The 19885-nt window shown below is 47.7% G+C and overlaps 1 protein-coding gene across 3 annotated transcripts in view; it reads left to right on the top strand.

Annotated features, from left to right (window-relative positions):
- GREB1 (growth regulating estrogen receptor binding 1) overlaps nucleotides 1–19885 on the top strand; it is a 637715-nt gene that overhangs the window by 436202 nt on the left and 181628 nt on the right. For all 3 annotated transcript variants that reach the window (XM_085610685.1, XM_085610682.1, XM_085610683.1), the window contains one exon: nucleotides 2097–2289. In XM_085610685.1, the coding sequence (XP_085466811.1) occupies nucleotides 2097–2289 (193 nt within the window). The remainder of the gene's footprint in view (nucleotides 1–2096; nucleotides 2290–19885) is intronic.

Genomic DNA, 19885 nt, shown 5'->3' with positions numbered 1-19885 from the left:
AAAGGCCCCAGAGGGCAACAGCATGTATTATGCCACCCTCATAAACCTCTCACCACAAACATGCACCCCTACTATTGCATCTGCGTGTTTTGGTGCAGCTAAGAGTGAAGAGTCGACATGGCACACATCCCTGTGTGCCATGCCTGCCCAGCACTGAAAGGGGGCCTATGTAAGTCACCCTTAAGACAGGGTGCACTATCCCTCATGTGAAGACCTATCTGCATGAGCAGACAGACCCCTATAATATCTAAGGCCATTCTTAGATATTATAAGTGCCAAGTAAAGCAATACTGAGTATATAGTCTGGAAACTGGTCATTACGAGTTTCTCAGCACCATATTTGCTTTACTGAATCCTGGGATGTTTGTTATCAAACATCTCAGAATAATGAACCTGCACTGATTACAGTTTCAGATTTATTATTCCCTGCACTCAGGGGGCCCTTCTAGAGTGGCTCCCTGGACCAAATCAGCCTATGGTGGGTTCTTAACTGGTGACCACCAGCCTGCCACCACAAGACAGGTTTCTGGGCCCCTGGGGTTGGAGCCTTCGCTCCCTGGGCCTTTCCTGGGTGAAGGTGTTCACACGTCCCCCAGGTCAGGAAGAGCCATCTGTGGCTGGGAAGCTTCAAAGGCCTTGCCGCCTTTGCTAAGCGATCCCCAGCCTCTTCTGCTATCAGAAGCAGGCCCCCTTCCTGTCTCACCCCTCCCCCTTTTCAGCAGGAAGATAGGAGGGTAAAACTAGAAAAGCCCAGAAGGTGTGCCCACCTCTGCCAACCCCACCCCTCAGGTGGGGAGGCGAGGTGAAGCCCACTCTTCAGTTCCCGTCATCTCGCAGATGGCAGGCACCCTCCAATCAGGGCTAGGGTCTTTGCCCACTCCCCCAGGTCGGGTGAGCACACCAAGGTTGTAGTCATCCTAAGGTCAGTTGCCCTCTCTGTCCAGCCTCCTTACAGCATCTTCGTCCCAGGCAAACTGGTGTTAAGGAATCGAGCAGCATTCCTGCCAAATGTGGTGACCTTTTCACATCAGACAGGCTATCACCCATCCAACATTCTTTGCTCCACCTCATCTCTCGAAAGAGGAAGAAAGGGAGACTCTATCGCTTGGACCCAAAAGAGCATGAGTTTTAACATTACTCGTACCAAAGAACATTAGGTGGACTATCAACTCTTTCTGGGGTTCTTTGGTGCAAAGAAGGGCAAGACAATCTACCAAAACAGACTATTTCACAATTGAATATCCTCAATTAAAAACTGCTAGGCATTGGCTAAGAAGCAGCCTCCAGAAATCTGAGGGCTAATTTCACCAGGGCCGTTACCAGTGCATTGGCATGCAGAGTTCCTGTCCAAGAAATCTGTCAGTTAGCTACATGGGCATCACTGCACATGTTCCCGAAGCACTACTATCTTGTCAGGCCTGCTGGGATGGGCAGTTTGCCCATTCCGTCTTGCAGGACTTTTTTCTAAGCCATTCTACAGACTAACTACCACTTTGTCTATTAATTTGACATCTATTCATAAGGTGAGAAATCCGTGGTTAGAATTATCCATCAGGCGAACAAGTTATTTATCATCAGTAATGCTCTTTCTGGTGAATACATTTGACCGGTGATTACTCCCTGTTCTATAGAATGGTCAGTCTCCTTTTCCATAAAAAATATCCCAATTTAGGAATCCACAAAGGAGTCCCTCTGAATTGCTGATGGGTTCCATATCTGAGGGTACAGACAAGCTTCCCAAAAAAATTACCTCAGTGCACATGGGTGGCGCTTTTATGCGGCCCGCTGTTCTCTTCCAGAGTGGAATTGGAGTTGAAACAGATATGCATTGCGCCATGTACTGGCATCCATGAGCACTACTTTTAGAGCTTTCTGCATTCAATCTTGTGCCTGGGGCTATTCACAAGGTGACCTATCTGCGGTTAGATGGAGTATCCACCAGAAAGAGTGTTACCAAAGGTAATGACTTTAAGTTGGGTTTTGACATTTATTTTGATTTTCACATGCTTTGTTTCCTTGCAGCAAATCAGTGATATTCTAAATGCCCATTGTTGTTGTGCATACTTTTATATGTCTTCTGGTATTTCTCTTCACAGTGCAGTTCACAGTTCATACCCTCATGCTGACTATTCTGTGGGAATAGTTGATAGACTTCTGAACTGCCGGGAAGTAAGAGAAGCTTCAAATATTGTCACTCTTCATGTGACATCCTTCCCCTATGCTCTACAGACGCAGTACACTCACATCAGCCCGTACAACGAAATCCACTGGCCTCCTACGTACAGCCATGTAAGAGTCAGATGTTAACACTCAGCATGTTTAAGGAATACATGAATGTTATTTAAAAGTTTATTTGACAGTGTTTTTAGATTTATGTTGCTTGCTTGCTTGCTTGTGAAATTCACTGTCTGTTTTGTTGCATAAATTAAATTTCTGAGAGATTATGGTTGAATTGAACAAATCTGACCTTTTCATTTAGGGATTCGTTAATTATCTGAGAATATCTGTTGAATGGATTAGTTGGAGCACTAAAGTTATCAAGCTGATTCACACTGTAGCTAAACCATGTTGTAGTATTGCATAATGAAATCTCTTGTAGATTCAAATTTTATGCATATTTCACTATCTAGGGGCCGATTCCAATCCTGTATTTTTTTTTCCCGTACGACTCGTATCCGTATTTTTTACGTACGAATCGTACAAGTACCGTACAAACGGTGAAGTACGATTCGTAAGGGAAAAATACATACGAATCGCCTCGGGAAAAGTCAACGAGACGTCCCCGGACAGTTTTACGTACGACTCGTAAAACTGAAGTCCGAGCGCACAAGTACGATCCGTACCGGCGTTCCGAATGCACAAGTGTATGGAAAACGTCCCGTACGGAGCGAACTGTGTACGACCCCTACCCGTGTACCCGGGGTACGAGTCGTACGGACCCCCCACCCCACCCCCCGTATGTATGCGCCGTACCCCCAGCCCCGTATGTACGTGCCGTACCCCCAGCCCTTAGCTTTTCCGGCACTTTTTGGCTCCCGTAAAAATATAGCTGTGCGGAGTGCTGTGGGTACGAATCATACTTGCAGGTCCGTAAAACGCTGCCTGACTCCGTGCGGACGTCGCGTACGCGCTGTCCAGGATCGGAATTGTATGTATTTTTTAGCCGTACGGTGTTTTTTACGATTCGTACGGAAATGGTATTTATGTACGAATCGTGGAATTCCCGGGTACGAGTCGTACGGAGAAAACGCTCCGTACGACCATTTGTACCTGGGTTTTACAGGATCGGAATCGGCACCATAGTGTTGGAGCCAGTCTGTATACTTCTTTTAACCTTTTTTTTAGGTTCTGCAAGCACAGCACTTGCACAGTGCTTGTAAAATCTTTTAAATAAAAAATAAAAAAATCCTAAATGGGTCTTTGACTCCACCCAGAACTTACCTGAAATTACCATTCGTTCAATCCAACGTTGCTCTAATTTCTATGCTTCTGATTGGTCATCATGTCATCACTTCGTCACTTCCTGCTTTTCTTGCCTGTTTATTCCATGGAGCTTGGACCAAGTACAGCTTCCGGCCACTGGCTACGCATACAGAAGGTACTTATTGTCTTTATTTCTTATTGAGCACTCCATACGAGTGCATCTGCGGGCTGTCTTCTCTCCTACAGAACGACTTTTTAAAAATGTTATTGCATCTTCTTTATAATGCATCTGTAAACTCAACATCTTAAAATTAAGCATTTGTTGCTGGTTGCTCGTCTCTGCTTGCGACTGCAATGGGAGTTCAGCGGTGGTAAGCAGCGACGGGCGGGAGATGGATGGGCAACCTGTGAGAAGTTGGCCTGGCATATGCTGTCCACTAGTTATAGTGGGCACCGTGCACCAGTCCAAACTTATTGATGATAGGTTTAAAGACAACCCTTATTGAAAGCTATCCTAGTGGTAGCTATGGAGAGCAGCCTTCAGGCCAAGTCTTGAAGGAGTGCAAAGCAGCTTGGTTTACCAGATTATAACCTCTTGAATTACTAAATGAAAGGAGTACCACACAAGGGATATATATAAAATGTATGTATTTATTTCTGAACACTCTCTACTAACCTCTTTATGAAGTTAGAGAGCAAGGCACACAATAATACAGTTCTAAAACGACAGTAAATAGTACAATATACAATGGGCCCTAGGGGCGGACCAAACCATATATTAAGAAATTGGTATATTAACCACGACTTGAGTAGACACAGTGCCTAGAGCATGTAGAATCGCTGGGACCCCAAGGAACCACCCAAGGTAGTGACACAGGAGACCCACGGGGGACGCGTGCAGTGTGAGAACACAGGCGCGAGCCACGTACTATTCTATGTGAAAGTCACGGTTGGAATTTTAGAAGTTAAGGACACTTAGGAGAGGACTTTGAGCAAACCCCTTTAGACTTAGGGGGTTCTAGGGCCAGCACCCACGGGAACGCCGGAGTACTCGAGTTACCTCACCCAGGGAAGCCGGGTGCATAGGTGTCAAATGGTGTCGGGAATCGTCGTTGATTTTAATGGTGATCGGCTGCAAAGTGCTGCTGCCGGGAAGGAGAGAAGTGTCGACTGTGATCCAAGCCTGGATCAAAGATCAGAAGAACCTGAAAGCAGAGGGGACAGAGTCTGGGTCACTTGCCAGTGACCAGGGGCACGATAGACGAATGCCCACCGATGTCGGTGTTTCAGGTGCGAAGAGGTGAAGCTTGACTCTGCAGCCACGAGGACCAGGAGGCGTCGACGATGACCAGGAGCTGGGTTTGAGCTGTCCCACGAAGGATGTCGAGTGCTACGGTGTCGGTGCCCTGATTGGACCCAACAAGCCTTGGCAACAGCAACCCACGCAGGAAGAGAAAAGATGCTTCGGTGTGGACCAGTAAGGTCCTGGGGACTCCCCAAGCGATGGAGAGTCAGGGCACGTCTGGAGCAACCAGGTAAGCCCAATTAGAAGTAAATTTGCCTTCACAGAGACCCACCAGTCGACGAACTAGGGATCGCGAAGGGACCTTGAGAGAATACACAAAGGGCCAGCTCACGGAACACTTGTGGAGTGTAAGCGGGCAATCTTCGGTGCAAATGTTGGTCGGGGTCATGGCTACAAGTAACCCAAAGCTCAGCTGCAGGAGTCGCTGGAAAGCTGATGCCTCTGCAAATGGTCACAGTGTCCAGTTTCGCGCCAGAGCAGGGGCTGGCAGTCCCTGCAGCCGATATGAAGTGGACAATGCACAGGGACACCAAATGTGCCCCCAGTGCTGACCTTCAAAGCACTCTTGGAATGCAACCACCCAGCCCCAATACACTAAAGCCTGTCTGGGAGGTGGTGACACCTCCCTGTGACAGAAAACCTAATGTGGGCAGACTCGTGTCTGTGGCTAGCAGAATCCATTTTGTGATGCCAGGGCTCTGTTAGCTGTCATTTCTCTCCCTCTAGAAGGGTGGGATCATACCCCCACACCAGTTACTGGTGTGGGGGTATGATTCCAAGGTGTTTGATACCAAACACAACATGTTTCCATGCAGCCATCCCAAAGTTAGCATTTACCGTTTGGTTATAATGCACTTAAGAGTATATGGTTTGGCTGCATCACAATAACTCCGGAATAAAGGTTCCGAAGGCTGCAGAGGGGCTCTGCTCATGCATGGGCACCCTCTCACATAAAACCCAGCACCCTGCCTTCAGGATTAGTAAGTTTATGAAAAATAATGGGGTAACCCTTTGTCCCTCAGAACCTGGGTGTATGTATTATATAGCTACAATGGTTCTGTCGGGGAAATACAATTGCTTTGGGATGTTCACAATATGAATTACATTACATGTAACATGTATCCATGATTCAGGAAAAGAAAAGCACAACACCCAAGCGAAGTTTCAATCAATATTTTAAGAAGTAATAAATAAGTTAGGCTACAATGGTACAATTGAAAGGAATGTGAAAGAGGGGTGACATGTAGAAGTAAATACAGACAATACACTTAATACACTTAATATAACAAATAAAGTAATAGTTGGGAAGGTGCGATTTTTGGTAAAGTCCATATGATTGATCACATACATCTCCTGTTCATATGTGAATAGATTTTTGAACTGAGACGTTGCGTAGACACGTTCATCTGCACGCATAAACAGGCAGGCTTCCATCTCCCGCCTCAGTATTGTTTCGCACTGAGAGCTGGAGAGATGTCATTTTCACCCGATCGTGGTAAGTGCCTCAACCCCTGGCCCTTGACTTTCTGTAGATTTAAACAGACTCGTCTTTAAATGGGAGGATAGAGTTACATGAAAGTTGGGGGGGTGGGCATGGGAGGATAGAGTTACATGAAAGTTGGGGGGGTGGGCCAAAAACATTTTCATTTTTAGGCTCCTATCATTGCATTGTTGGCCTTGTAATTCTGTTATACAGTCAAGACTACATATCCCAGAATGCGAAGAAAAAGCTTGGTCTGGCTCAGCTGTTCACCCATGGAAATAGGAAACTTGAGAGCTCTGCACTTTTGTTCACTTTTGTAAAATTCTTATTTGATACACAAAACTAATAACGTGGTCTAGGCCAATGCTATGCTTGGCGTTTCTTGCTTTTTGTTTCCGGTGTAAATGTTCGTTCACCCGTCGGCACTAGGTGCAAAATGTCCACGTCCATCCAATTATTTTGCTCTGGCACTTGGTGGCTAAGCTTAATGTAAGCACATTTATTCTGTGCCGGACTCGGTAGCGTAGCTTGGAAGCCATGGCCCTTGGTGCAATAAAGGAAAAGGGCCCCTTGCACCGCTGCTGGTGTAGTAAAATATAGCAATCATCATGGTTCAAGGGGCCCTTCAGGGCTCTGGGCCCTGGTGTACTGCACCTGCTACACCAATGGTAGCTACACCCTGGACCTGTATCCAAATCTATACAAAAATGGAATCCAGCCCAACTTTAGTTCATGCGAAAGAGCGCAGTGCGAAAAAATTGACTCAATTGGTTCCATAAATAATTTATCTCATATATTGACAAAAATGCCGTAGGATATATAAGCAGGTCTGAAGGGAAGTTTAAGAAATTCTTAAATATAAGTTCTGCCAGAGTACCAGGAGCATCATTTAGTCAAGGTAGCACCTTGCATGTACACCCATAAAGAAATGATGGATGCAATACAAACAAAAAATAAACCATACACCAAATATTTATGCCACTGAAGATGCAAAAGACATCTGAAACAATATGCGCAATGGAATAAACCACATAAAACCATATGTCGATGTAAATAACACAAGTTTTATGTTATGTATTAGGATAACATGACCACTGTTGTTTTTTTGGGGCTTGTGTTTGTGTAGTGTCACAGCTCTATCACCCGTCATTGCCCTGGTACCCCGAGCATCTCCCTGACACAGTGAGTTGCCTTCTGTCTCAATGAGCAGCACTGATATTTTGACCATCAGTGAATGATGGCCATTTGAGAAGTTCTCTGTCATGTTTAAGCCTAATTGCTGCAAGGCTTGTTCATTTGGCATCAAATAACAGGCAGCTAAACCGGGTTTGATTGACACTTATATAGAATAAAAAAGATTAGAGAAGGGTGGTTCGGAGTGGAGTGAATTAGAGTGGAGGGGGGATTGGACTGGACTGGAGGTAGGTGGATTGGAGTGGGGTTGATTAGATTGGAGTAGGGTTGGATAGATTGGATTGTGGTGAGCTGGATGGATTGGATTGAGTGGGGCAGACTGAACTAGGGTAGGGTGGATTGGATTGGGGTAGATTGGAGAAGAGTTGGGTGGATTGGACTGCAGTGGAGTTTGCTGGACTGGATGGGTTGGATTAGATTGGAGTGGGGTGGATTGAAATGGGGTGGGGTGGATTGGATTGGGTTGGATTAAATTGGAGTGAGGTGGATTAAATTGGGTTGGGTGGATTGGATTGCGGTGGAGTGGGGTGGATTGGAGTGAGGTTGATTGAGTGGGGTGGATTGCAATTGAGTGGGGCTGAATGGATGCAATAAAGAGGGGTGGAATGTAGTGGGGTGAAATAGAGTGGGGTGAATTGGAGTGGAGTGGGGTGATATGAACTCGAGTGGAGTAGATTGGATTGCAATGGGGTGAATTGGATTGGAGTGAGGTGGATGGGATTAGGTGCACTGGGTTGATTGGGGTAGATTGGAATGGGGTGGGGTGAACTGGATTAGGGTTGAGTGGATTGGATTGAGGTGGATTAGTTTGGGGTGGCGTGGATTGGAGTGGGTAGATTGGATTTGGCTGTATTGGGGTGGATTGAATTGGTGTGGATTGTATTGGAGTCGGGTGGATTGGAGTGAGGTGAGGTGGATTGGATTGGAGTGAGGTGGATTGTATTGGAGTAGGGTGGATTAGATTGGAGTGGGGTGGGTAGAGAGGATTTGAGTGTGGTGGATTGGAGCGAATTGGATTGGGGTGAGTGGTTTGGTTTAGATTGGAGTGGGGTGGATTGGATTGGATTGGTCTGGGGTGGTTTGGATTGAGTGGGACGAAGTGGATTGGCATAGATTGGAGTAGGGTGGATTGGGGTGTACTGTAGGATTATGTGTTAAAGCATCATTTTAGAAATTACACATAGGAAAGAATTAAAGTTGCTTTGCAATGAAATAATTCTCACCTTTTGAGAACAGTGTCCACAAACAAAAAGAAAAGAAAACATGAGTGTAAAGTGAGAAAAAAAGACTTGGCAAAATAAAAGAAAGTTAACTATAGAAAAAACATCTTTGTAATGTTGTTTGTCCTGCTGGTCACATTTTTGACAGTCATGGGCCTTCTGGTTACAGGGCACTAAAAGTTAAACAAAACAAAATAGTATCAGGAGAAGCGGACGGGCACTGATTAAGTTGAATCTATCAGTGCTTGGTCCCTGCTCCACAGAGAAGATCGAAAATTGTGTTAGATCTGCCTTGATGAATTACGAAGCTGTAAAGAAGAGTGCCACGCAAACCAATCAATGGTAAGCAACAGGCGGGGTCTAAGCCCTTTTTTTGTTAACTGCGAGATGCAGGTGCTAGCGCATGCTCTCACAGGCTCAACCCTAAAAATAATCTGAAGGCTTGGCCACACAAAGAGAGTTTAATAGCCTACTCTCTGGGGATCTCTTTTCACTGGACACACCCATCTCCAAGAGGAGAGAAAGAAAAACAAGCATTGGCATAGCCAATAGGACTTCCCTTTGGGACCTTAAAAGTATTTAGTTATGCAGCACAATATCCTTGGTGCAACAACATCAACTGTTGCATGGCTAAACACTTACAAGGTCCCCAAAGGCGAGACCTATTGGCTATGCTAATGATTGTTTAATTTCCTGCTCTTCTCTGGCTTTACTTGCTACAAAAATCAATAAAATGAATACATCCTACGGCTAGCCCTGCCACTGAGGTTGAATAACAGTAAACCAACATCTTGCAAAGGGAGATTAGCAGCTGTCATGGATGAGGACTCTTGTGTGCAAAGCACCGAACACGAGAACTGATCATTCAGATCTGGAGCCTGCAGGATCAATTCAGACAGAAGAGAAAGAAGGAGGGAACGGGGGGGGGAGGAGAAATTCTGTCAAAGAGTGAGGAAGCGCTGGGTTCTGCAGCACAGTGCTTGAGTAGTGCTTGTATACTCATAGCGCTTATTACAAAGTGTTCAGACAGCAGAGTTGGCACTCAGAGTGAACAGACAAGCTCAAGTTTCAGACAGCAGCACTCTTTTGGTTACTCAGATCTTTGAAGAGTAGACAACAGAGACGGTCATTATGCTACAGAGATTTTACAGACATTGGTGTCAGACGAATCCTGTATCTGGAAGCTTGTTCTCACGTTTCTCGCTTTGGAGGGCTGTCTGAAAGACATGTGATCCCTTTGTGGTAAGAGCTGGGAGTATGACCGCACTGCACGCTGTGGGTCACTCTGGCATGTAGCGACAGTACTGCATTGTACAGAGCTTCACAGCACCGGCTCATGTACTGGTAGAGTGTAAAGAGTGGCTGTCCTGTGCCAGCGACCACCCATGAGGCTTCTGTATATTAATGTGTACACAGACAGCATCACCTCTAAAGAAAAGTTGCCATTTTGAAAAATGCCACGAGAATTGAAAACGAAAGTGCTTTTAAAATACCACACTTAATCTTAGTCAAAAGGCAGAGCTGGAACTCGAAGCACCTTTCAAATGCCCCCAGCGACCTGCAATGCGGCTGCTGTCTTAAGAATGAACTCACAACTTTCGGGGTCTGTTGTGAAAACCCTGATCAATCACCAAGTGAGCTTTACATTAATGTAGGGGAGTTAGTCCAAACAAGAGTGTGTCCACCAAGTGAAAATTCACACACTCAAGTTACATAACTCATATTTACAAATTCATTTAAATGAGAACATTTAAAAAAAAAATCAATTTTAGGAATAGAGAAATAAAGTTATTTGTTCAATCACATGATTTTCAGTCAAAAGGTCCCCCGGTTTCAATCTCTTCAGCTTAACTGCTCCACCACCGCATGCGCTCCAAGTTGAAAGTGAAAATCCCAAAAAGTAAAGGCTTCCCTGCCCTGTCTCAACATTCCCACAGAGGTCACCATGAGCTAACTTTCAAGGACAGCATGCATCCTGCCAGCCTGCACAGAGTCCTTTCCCTCGTGCCGCATCTCACCCTGGGAAGGACTGCCCCCGTCCCCAGTGGGAAGGTGGATCTCGCCCCAGTTTGCTCATCAGACGTCAAAGGAATTTGTCGCTGCAGCACTCTGCTGTGTAAACACGGCGTGTTGTGATTTCAGGGAGATCGGCCGCAGGACAAAGGGATGTCCTGGGAAGATAAAAGGGGCTGATTTGGGCCTCACCAGCATGAATGGGAACGGCAACCATTACATGGCTGAGGGGAAACCAGAGTTGGCGTTCCATGCTGTCCGCAAATGCCAGTGTTGCCGCTTGCCAAGTCCATTAGAGCCCAAATACACATACACCCCCGGCAGAGGTGTAGAGCTCGTAGCAAAGGTATGGGGGCTGGGCATTTTCACATACATCTAAGAGACTGGTGTCTTATAGAAATGGCCATCTCTACCTCCCTGATCCAATATATTTCTCAACATACCAGTGATCTGGACTACCAGTGCAATTACGTTAAGTAAAGTAGTTCAGTGATTTAATGCACCTGCTACACAAATACCCAGCAATAGAATGCAACACCAGCTGTGAAGGTCTGTTTAACCTGCGTGTGCTTCCCCCCGGCCGCAGGTCTGTATCGACGTGGTTGGGTTCGTCTTTTATCTTATGTCGATGATAGGACCATTCATTCACTAGTCTTAAACACCAGCTACGTGCAGTTATTCCACACTACAAGACTGTTAGTAATTATGCACCATGTTATCGGCGGTTCTGGGTTGGCTGTGCACAACTGTACATGGACCAGGAGGTAAACACGGTATTTGACCTAGGGAAAAGGGATCCTTCGTTCGCGAACAACCTTAATAAACAAGAAACGAAGCTGGAACTGCAACCGCAAAGATCAAAGATGAAGCGCCGGGAACAAAGCAGTGTTTACGTGAAGCCTTTATGGCACGGGCGTGTGGTGCGCGCGCGCACACTAAAGGAATTTAAGGAATCCAGCTGTCACACTGCGTGCTGCTGCTCGCTCCGCTCACTCCCAAGACCCATAGGCCATGGGAGTGAACCTTCACAGAAAAGGCAGGACATACCCCTGCATTTGGTCATTTGCGTGCTTTCATCTTTTAAAGCCACACACAAAGGACAATGGAATGTGTAGGAGGAGTCCGACCCATACGGAGAAGTCTCTTGGAAATCAGGAGTGATTCCAAGAGGCCTTCTCCTAGTATAGCGCATGCGCGCTGCACTAGGCGAGACCTAAAAAAGGTTAAAAGAAGTAGGACTTTCCCACTCCACCACTAAATGGCGAAATATGCACAGCATGTAAATCTAGAAGAGCTTCAGGCCGCAAAACCATTGTTACAGGCGAGTAACTTGTTTCTTACCTACGTATGGACAAAGTAGGCACGTTTGATTACTAATTTCAGGGCATTTATTTGGCCGAAATAACCACCAGTTGTGAACTAGCATGGAATTGAATATACTCAACATAAAGATAAACTGGAGGGAATAGAGCAATTACATTAAGTAATTTGTTTTTGTAGCAGTGAAGTTATGGTTGCTATTAGCAATTAAATTAAGTATTGTTTTTGTAGCAGTGTATTTCTGTTTGCTGTTTGTGCCAGTCTGAACGTTTTCGCTTTGGCAGCAATATTTGTAGAGCATGGCAGGCATTCTGAATCTGTTAAAATATTTCAAATCAAAGTTAAGTTCTTATGTGGATGTATTTAAATTATGTTGCATACCTTTTAATTATGTTTAATTCAGTCACTGGAAGAACATTCTTGGTATCTCAGAAGAAGTAGCTAAAAGACTGCATGATCGCTATAAAACACAAACTAAATAATTGACATGCATTGCTGGCGACCACCTACAGTACTTCTAAGGTAGCATGAAAAGACAATACAATAAACCGGCAGCAGCGGCCGGCACAGGCAAGTGTGGTGGGGCGGGACGAGGGAGAATCGACACACGATGGAATAGATATTATTTATTTAATTATACCTATTCCATCGTCTGTCGACTCCGCCATGCCACCGCGCTTACCTGTGATGGCCGCCCCAGTAAACTGGCATCAATACATTGTGGGAGTGAAAGCACTTGGTTAACTTATGAAGTAGGGAAATTATCTAAAGGTAGCTGACACACATATATTTAGCATTTTTTTGGCAGGCAGCATTTCACCATATTACCAGGGTTGCATAAGTTCCTGACCAGTAGGTTATTTGAATATGTTTAGTCAGTCTCTAGGGGTCATCTCAATTCTATCTTCCAATCTATGTATGTCCAAACATTGTATGGTAGTCAAATTGCTTTCCAGTTCCTTTTGTGCTAGGTTCTCTGCTTTGCTCAATTGGAATACTTTACACTGCCATACTTATAATGTGCTTCCCTTTCCTGGAGAGACTGGTTAGTCCTTCAAGAGATTTTTCTTAAGCAGAAAATGTTGTTGACATATTGTAGGTCAAATGCGTCCACCTAAAGATATATTAGCATGGGTGAGATCAGTGAGAACCAGGCTTTTATCCTACGCATTCCTACTCGCAGCAGCTCACGGACCCCACCACAGCCATCCACTACCACAACAAAAATGTTAGCGAAGGCTCCTTCCTGGTTATTCCGGCAGACGGGTTACTCCGTCACAAACGTGACGGATATCCCATCCGCCTAATTACAAGTACAATAGGATATAAAGCACTTGTAATACAGTGGACAGGATATCTGTCACGTTTGTGTCTGTAAGAAAGTGCTCTTTTTGACATGATCACCCCCACTTTTTGCCTGGTATTTGATCCTGCTATCCAGGTCCCCAGTGTCAGCTCTCTTTCCTTAAAACTGTACAATTGTTCCCCCAATTTGCAATACTTTTAACACCTCCTGTAAGTCCCTAATGAATGGTACGCCTGATACCTAGGGCAGGGAGGCTAAAGAGGGGACCTAGGACTGCACCATGTATTGTGCCACCCTAAGGGACCTCTCAGCACACTCATGCATTGTGCAATTGCAGATTGCGTGACCTGGTGCAATAAAAAGTGAAGACGCGACATGGCACACCTCTTTCGTGCCACGCCTACAGACACTGCATGCCATATAGGTAAGTCCCCCCTACAGCAGGCCTTACAGCCCTTAGGCAGGGTGCTCTATACTACATGTGTGGGTATAACTGCATGAGCAGAAATGCACCTGTGATGATAAGTCTATTCGTACATATTACAAGTGAACAGGGAAGCTATTTTACGTACATGAGCTGGATACTGGTAATTACAAGTTCCCCAGCTACATAATGGCTTCACTGAAACTAGAGATGTTTGGTATCAAACATCTCGTGTTAATAAGCCCACACTGATTCCAGTGATGTAGTTATTAATACAAGCACCCAGAGGGCACCTTAATGGTGCCTCCTGAAAACCTACTGACTACCAGTGTACTGGCTGACTAATGTAGACCAGCCTGCCAACACAGATAGGTTTCTTACCCCTTGCACATGAGAGCACACGCTCTCCACGGGTAGAAACAATGCCTGCGTCGGCTGGAGGTGTTATCCCTTCCTCCAAGTAGGGATGGCTAAGTAATTCGATTATCATGGCAGGAGGCTTCAGAGGCCTATGCCGCCTTTGATATGCGAGTCAGGCCTCTCCCAGACAGGGGAAATGCCAACCCCTGCCCCAGGGCCACTTGGCACCAGGACAGGTGGCAAAACTAGCTACTCAGGCTAATTCCACCCCTCAAGGCTACCTACTGTGAACATGAAAACTAGAATTCCATCATCTTGGTTTTTGGTGGAATTAGGCTCACTGAGTCAGGGTTATGCCCAATTCACACAAGAAGTAGTTGCCAAATGGGGGGTGTAGTCGACCTAAAGATGAGTAGCCCATTGGGTACAACCTGTCACTCCCCTTAACACCTCTAAATTGAGTATTGAAGAAGAGTTGTGAGACAATGAGCACTGAAGACTGATGTGGACTTTTGACCCCAAACCCTACCTGCCTGCCCCAGTCTCGACAATCGTGACCGAGTGACTTGTCCTGCAGCTGAGCAACTAACAAGAACCCTGGCAGACAGCCAGTCCTTCACTAATTGCCAGCAATCTTCCTTGGAATAGAGGAGCTACTCTCCTGCAGGCCACAGGCACCAAAGAAGCCGATTCCGGTTTACAGTGTTGTCAATTCCTGGCCAGCCTGACCCTGCAGCCCCCCAGGAAGAGGTACCTGTGATCCTGATGGTCAGACCTGTCCCCCCACTGAGTGAGAGGACACCAGGACAGACCGGAGCCTCACAGCACCAATACCCGGGAACAAAATCCCCTGCAGCAACCAAGGCCTGTTTAAGTCCAGTTGGGACTCTAACAGCTCTGAGATCGAGCAGCCATCGAGGGACGTCAGCACCTCAGTGACCCACTTCCAGGATGCTCCAGCTGTCGTGATTTCTGCACCCTCAACTGGTGAGACTGACAACTGCACGGACCAAGGACGCACAGAGCCCAGCCGACCTTTCCACTCTGCACCTAGCGCCCTAGCCCTGGTATCAACAAACCAGCTGTGCCTCTTTGCTCCCAGGACCCTTGTGACCTGAGCCTCCAAGTGGGAGCTCCTGGGCTTGTCTCCAACTCCACCTCTCCAGCCTTTTTCTAGGTTTCCCCCGTTCTTTCCACTGGCAATGCACACAAAGCTAGCAACCTGACCAGCACCTCTGAACCCGGACGCCCCAGGACAGGTAACGAGTAACTGCTGGTGGTACGTTGGACTTTGACCTCCTACAAAAATATGACTTATCTGACTGAGAAATACAGGACAGTATTGTAGGAGAGTAGGGTCTGCAATCCTATGATCACCCAGATTTTTTGCTTTTGCTTCATTGGTTTACGACTTTCTCCGGCTGTGGGCCTGCCAATCAGACCCACAGCCTAGCTGTTCTCTCTCGAAATTAACACACATGTACGTTAGGTGCATCCACTAATTGGAACTGGGCCGCCTTGTCAGTCCCTGTCTCAGCATACCACAGGTATCCAGGGCATCGGTGTCCCCAGGGCCTACCAGGGGCTGCAGCATGTATTATGCCACTCCTGGAATGGCCGCCCAAATCTGACACAACTGGCTGCACGACAGCTGGGGCCACGTGGTGTAATCACCCGTTGCTGTAGGTGTAGTATTCCTACACCTAACCCTAAAATGGACACATGGATTCCTATCAGTCACTCCTATGGCAGGCCTTATCAATCCTGAAGGCAGAGTGCGGGGAGTCATGTGGGATGGTGCTCTGGCGCGAGCCGAGCCCGTCGACGGCTTGCGGAACCAAGTCCTAATAGCCGTTCCATGGTGACGCGGGCCAACTATTTGCTAACTTTGGCATCGCATCACCTACACATGTCGCGTAAGGTGTCATACGAATTGGAATACGAACCCCTCGCTAGTTCTGGCGACGGGGTTAGCATTCCCCCCTTCTAGAGGGGCACGACATGGAAGTAACCCTGAACCCCGGTTAAAGTTGACTCAAGCCTTAGCATCACAAAATGGATGCTGCCACCAGACACAAGTCTGACCTCCTGCTGCTGGGGGACCTTCCAGCGAAGGGAGTTTGGACAAAGGGTTTCCTGTCGAGGGCGGTGTTAGCACCGTCCCAGACAGGGTTGTGTATCCCAGGTAGGCAGGGCTGAAAGGAAGGTGATTGCCGGTGGCACCCCGGTGCTCACTGTGCATAGCCCGGCTCAAACCAGTTTCGGGGGCACACCAGCCCCTGAGCTGGCGCGAAGCCGGACAAAGGATAGGGGTGTAACCACCCCCCTCCTGGCTCCACCCATAGGTAGAACCTAGTCACGGGCCAACCCCTTTTTCTTAGAATAAAGGTAGGAGCGAGTCCCCTTCCCAATTTGGATAATCAGATAATCGGATACCTCCGAATCACGAACCACTTTCCACGAAAGGAACTCTTGACTATTTCTGAAGACTCTCCCTTGTGGCTAAGGAGTAGCCACCCTGCTCCAGCAGGCACCAACTAAGCGCTTGCGGTTTGCTGTAAGTCTCTCCTACGGATCAAGACTGCCCAGCTCGACGAGACCCGAGTTCCCTGCCATCTCTGACCTTTTACCTCCCTCATCAGCCCAGCTGAGAGCCGTAGGTGTGACGAGACCTGCGGGACCGGCTATCTTCAGAACCTGCACGACGCTTATCTAGCACGCCCACCGAGGGACCCTCGAGTGAGTGCACCCAGGGTTTGAGAAGCCCTAAACCCTGAGCAGCTCCAGCATCGAAGTCTGTCTCCCCAGCATCCGCGAGATCTGCGTGGGGGGCCCTTCCGCTCCTTGCTGTTCACCGCGTTGTCCGACCACTTGCCGTCCGGCTTGTGGCCCTCTTCACGACGCTCCAAGATTATTTTTCATCACTAGTCTGGTTGCTCCAGACTGGCACTTGCTCCCCTTCAACAGAGGAGTACCCCGGACCCTCCTGGTCCACTCCCGACGCCATCTGGACTCCCCCGCGTGGGTGGCCACTGCCAAGATCCGCTGCCCCTTCCTGGGCCCAGCATCATCGACAGCAGACACCTTCGTGGGACAGCTCGCCCTCCATCCTGGTCGCCGCCGCGCCTCCTGGTCCGAGGAACAGCCGAGTCCGACGTACCCCACTCACCTGGTCGAGGTGACTCCAGCCGGTACCCTCCTGGTACCCACCCGATCGCTGGCTAGCGGTTGAGAACTGAGTCCCCTCTGCTTTCAGGTTTTCCTTCATCACCGATCCAGGCTTGGATCGCTCTGAACATCGTCACTGGTCGCCTGCCAGCAACTTCTTCTTTCAGGCTCCTGAGACTACACGAGGACTCCCGACATCTTGACGAACTTCACGCAGCCGCAGCCTCCGGGCTAGGTAAATCGAGCATCTCGGTGCTCCATCGCAGGTTCGCTCTACAAGTGTCCAGTTCCTTTTTTGTTTAGTCCCACTGATCGGAACCCTCCGGAATCAGTACCTCCAGACTCTAACCATTCGCATTTCACTGTTAGTGTAGATGGTTTCTCGTGCCCCTCGGGCATTTGTGTAAATTGTGCAACTGAAGTATTTTCCTAAGAGTTTTGTAGTGTGCTTAGCTCCCTGACTCATAAAGAGCCAGGGTAGTCTTGTTATAAATAAATACCCTTTTATTTTCATAACAACTTGTGTGGTGTCCTTTCACTTGGTGTTCAAGGGGTATATGTGATGGTAAACAGCTGGCTTAACACGCCCTCTAGAGTTTAGCCTAAGACTGCTCGTATCCACGCTACTAGGATAGCTGGTCTAAAAGGTTGACTTACAACCAATCATCAATAAGGGTCGTTTGGAATGATACACAGTGATCACTAGAATAGTGAGCACTACATATCAGGCCAACTTCTCACATTGGTGAGCAGCGGTTGGGATTTGAGCTTGCTGTTGTTTTACCACACACGTATCCTAAGAATATCGCAGTGAAAGATCACATAAGTACCCAGGTACATATAACTTAACTTAGAATACTCCGAGTTCTACTGAACCGGCTGTTGTAGTGTAACAGGGCTTAGCACACCCTGACTACAACTCCTAGCAAGGGATCAGTAGGTAAACACATAGTGTAGGTAGGTGCAACACTTACACCGCACTAGACAAGCATGTCGGTCCACGGAGAGTCCTCGCAGACTCCCTTAGTGGTCAGTGACCCTCCACAGGTCGTGTCACGATATGCAACCCTTAGCTTCAAGGAGATGCGACAACTATGTGCCTCCAGGAAGCTAAACCAGGGTTCTAACCCTACCATCGCAATTCTGATAGGTCTCTTAGAGGCGTACGATGCTAGGAGGTCCTCTAACACAGGTCCCCCCAGTGCAGATGGGAACATGCCTCCCTTAGAGGGAACCCTCGGTGACCCCGACCTCGACCTCCACACAGAGGAGGAGGACGAGGACGAGTTATCGGGAGACGAGGCAGACAAAGGTCCAGCGGTAGTCGGCAGGCTTACAAGGACCAACTTAAGCAGGCATGAGAATGGAACTGGGGGAGCCCCGGGCCCACGCTCAAGCAGGCTTAACCTTGGGAACGGACGAGCTAGGTCTCTCTCCAGAGGCTCCGGCAGATCGGTTCATACACATGTCTCTCAGGCATCCTCTCAGAGAGGAATGACTTCCCCTCAGAGGAGGGAGCATGAAGCGAAGATGCGGGAAGTCAATCTGAGGATCGAGCGGGAAGAACTTGCCCTCGCCAAAGAAAGACTTGCCCTGGCCCGAGAGCAGAAATTAAGTGGGTTAGATCCCACTGGTGGCAGCAGTCTCAATAGAGAGAAAGACAGGGGTATAGACACTAGACACCTGAGTAAAATAGTGCCCCCCTTTAAACAAGGGGACGACATCCACAAGTGGATAACTGCTTTGGAGAGGGCCTGCACTGTCCAGTGCGTCCCCCCAAGTCAGTGGGCAGCTGTACTGTGGCTTTCCTTTGAAGGTAAAGGAAGGGACAAGCTCCTCACTACTAGAGCTGAGGATGCTAACAACTACCAAGTCCTGAAGAACACACTGATTGATGGGTTCGGCTTAACCACGGAACAGTACCGGGTGCTGTTCCGGGACACCCAGAAAATTCAGTCTCAGGATTGGACTGACTTTGTTGATTGTGCCACTAAGGCTTTGGAAGGCTGGTTGCTGGGTAGCAAGGTTACTGATTACACAGGATTGTACAATCGTATCATGCGAGAACAGATTTTAAACAACTGTCAGAACCAATTGTTGCATCAGCACCTTGTCGACTCGGATCTGACCTCTCCCCAAGAATTGGGAAAGAAGGCAGACAGATGGGTCAGAACAAGGGTCAAGCAGAACCAGAATCAGAACCAGGGTGGTCAGAAGAAAGCAGACCAAAAGGGTAACAAGAACGAACAAAGTGACCAGAAGTCTTCGACAGGTCCCCAACAAACCAAAGAGGGTGGGGGTCAGGCTTCACAGAAGAAGAAGACTCAAGAAGGCCAGTCAAAAAGGTGGTGCCAGTACTGTAAAAGTAAGACTCACTGGTTTAGTGAGTGCACCAAGAAAGGAGGGCAAACTCCTACCACTGCAGCCCCTAAGGCACCTGCGCCCCCTAGTACAGTCAGCAGTGGTAGTGCGCCTCCCAAGGCATTAGTTGGGTTAACCTTGGGAACCGAGGGGAGTGACGACTTAGTCGGCACGCTCACTCAGGCCGTCCTTGTCTGTACAGGGGATATGGATATGTCCCCTGATGCCAGTCCCAATACTTTGGGCAAATACAGACAGACACCTTTGATCAATGGAAAAGTGGCTCAGGCCTACAGGGACACGTGTG

The sequence above is a fragment of the Triturus cristatus genome, chromosome 6, assembly GCF_964204655.1.
Source record: "Triturus cristatus chromosome 6, aTriCri1.1, whole genome shotgun sequence".
NCBI classification, from domain to species: domain Eukaryota; kingdom Metazoa; phylum Chordata; class Amphibia; order Caudata; family Salamandridae; genus Triturus; species Triturus cristatus.
Note: the sequence above shows the minus strand (reverse complement) of the source record. Positions and strands in the feature narration are given on the sequence as shown.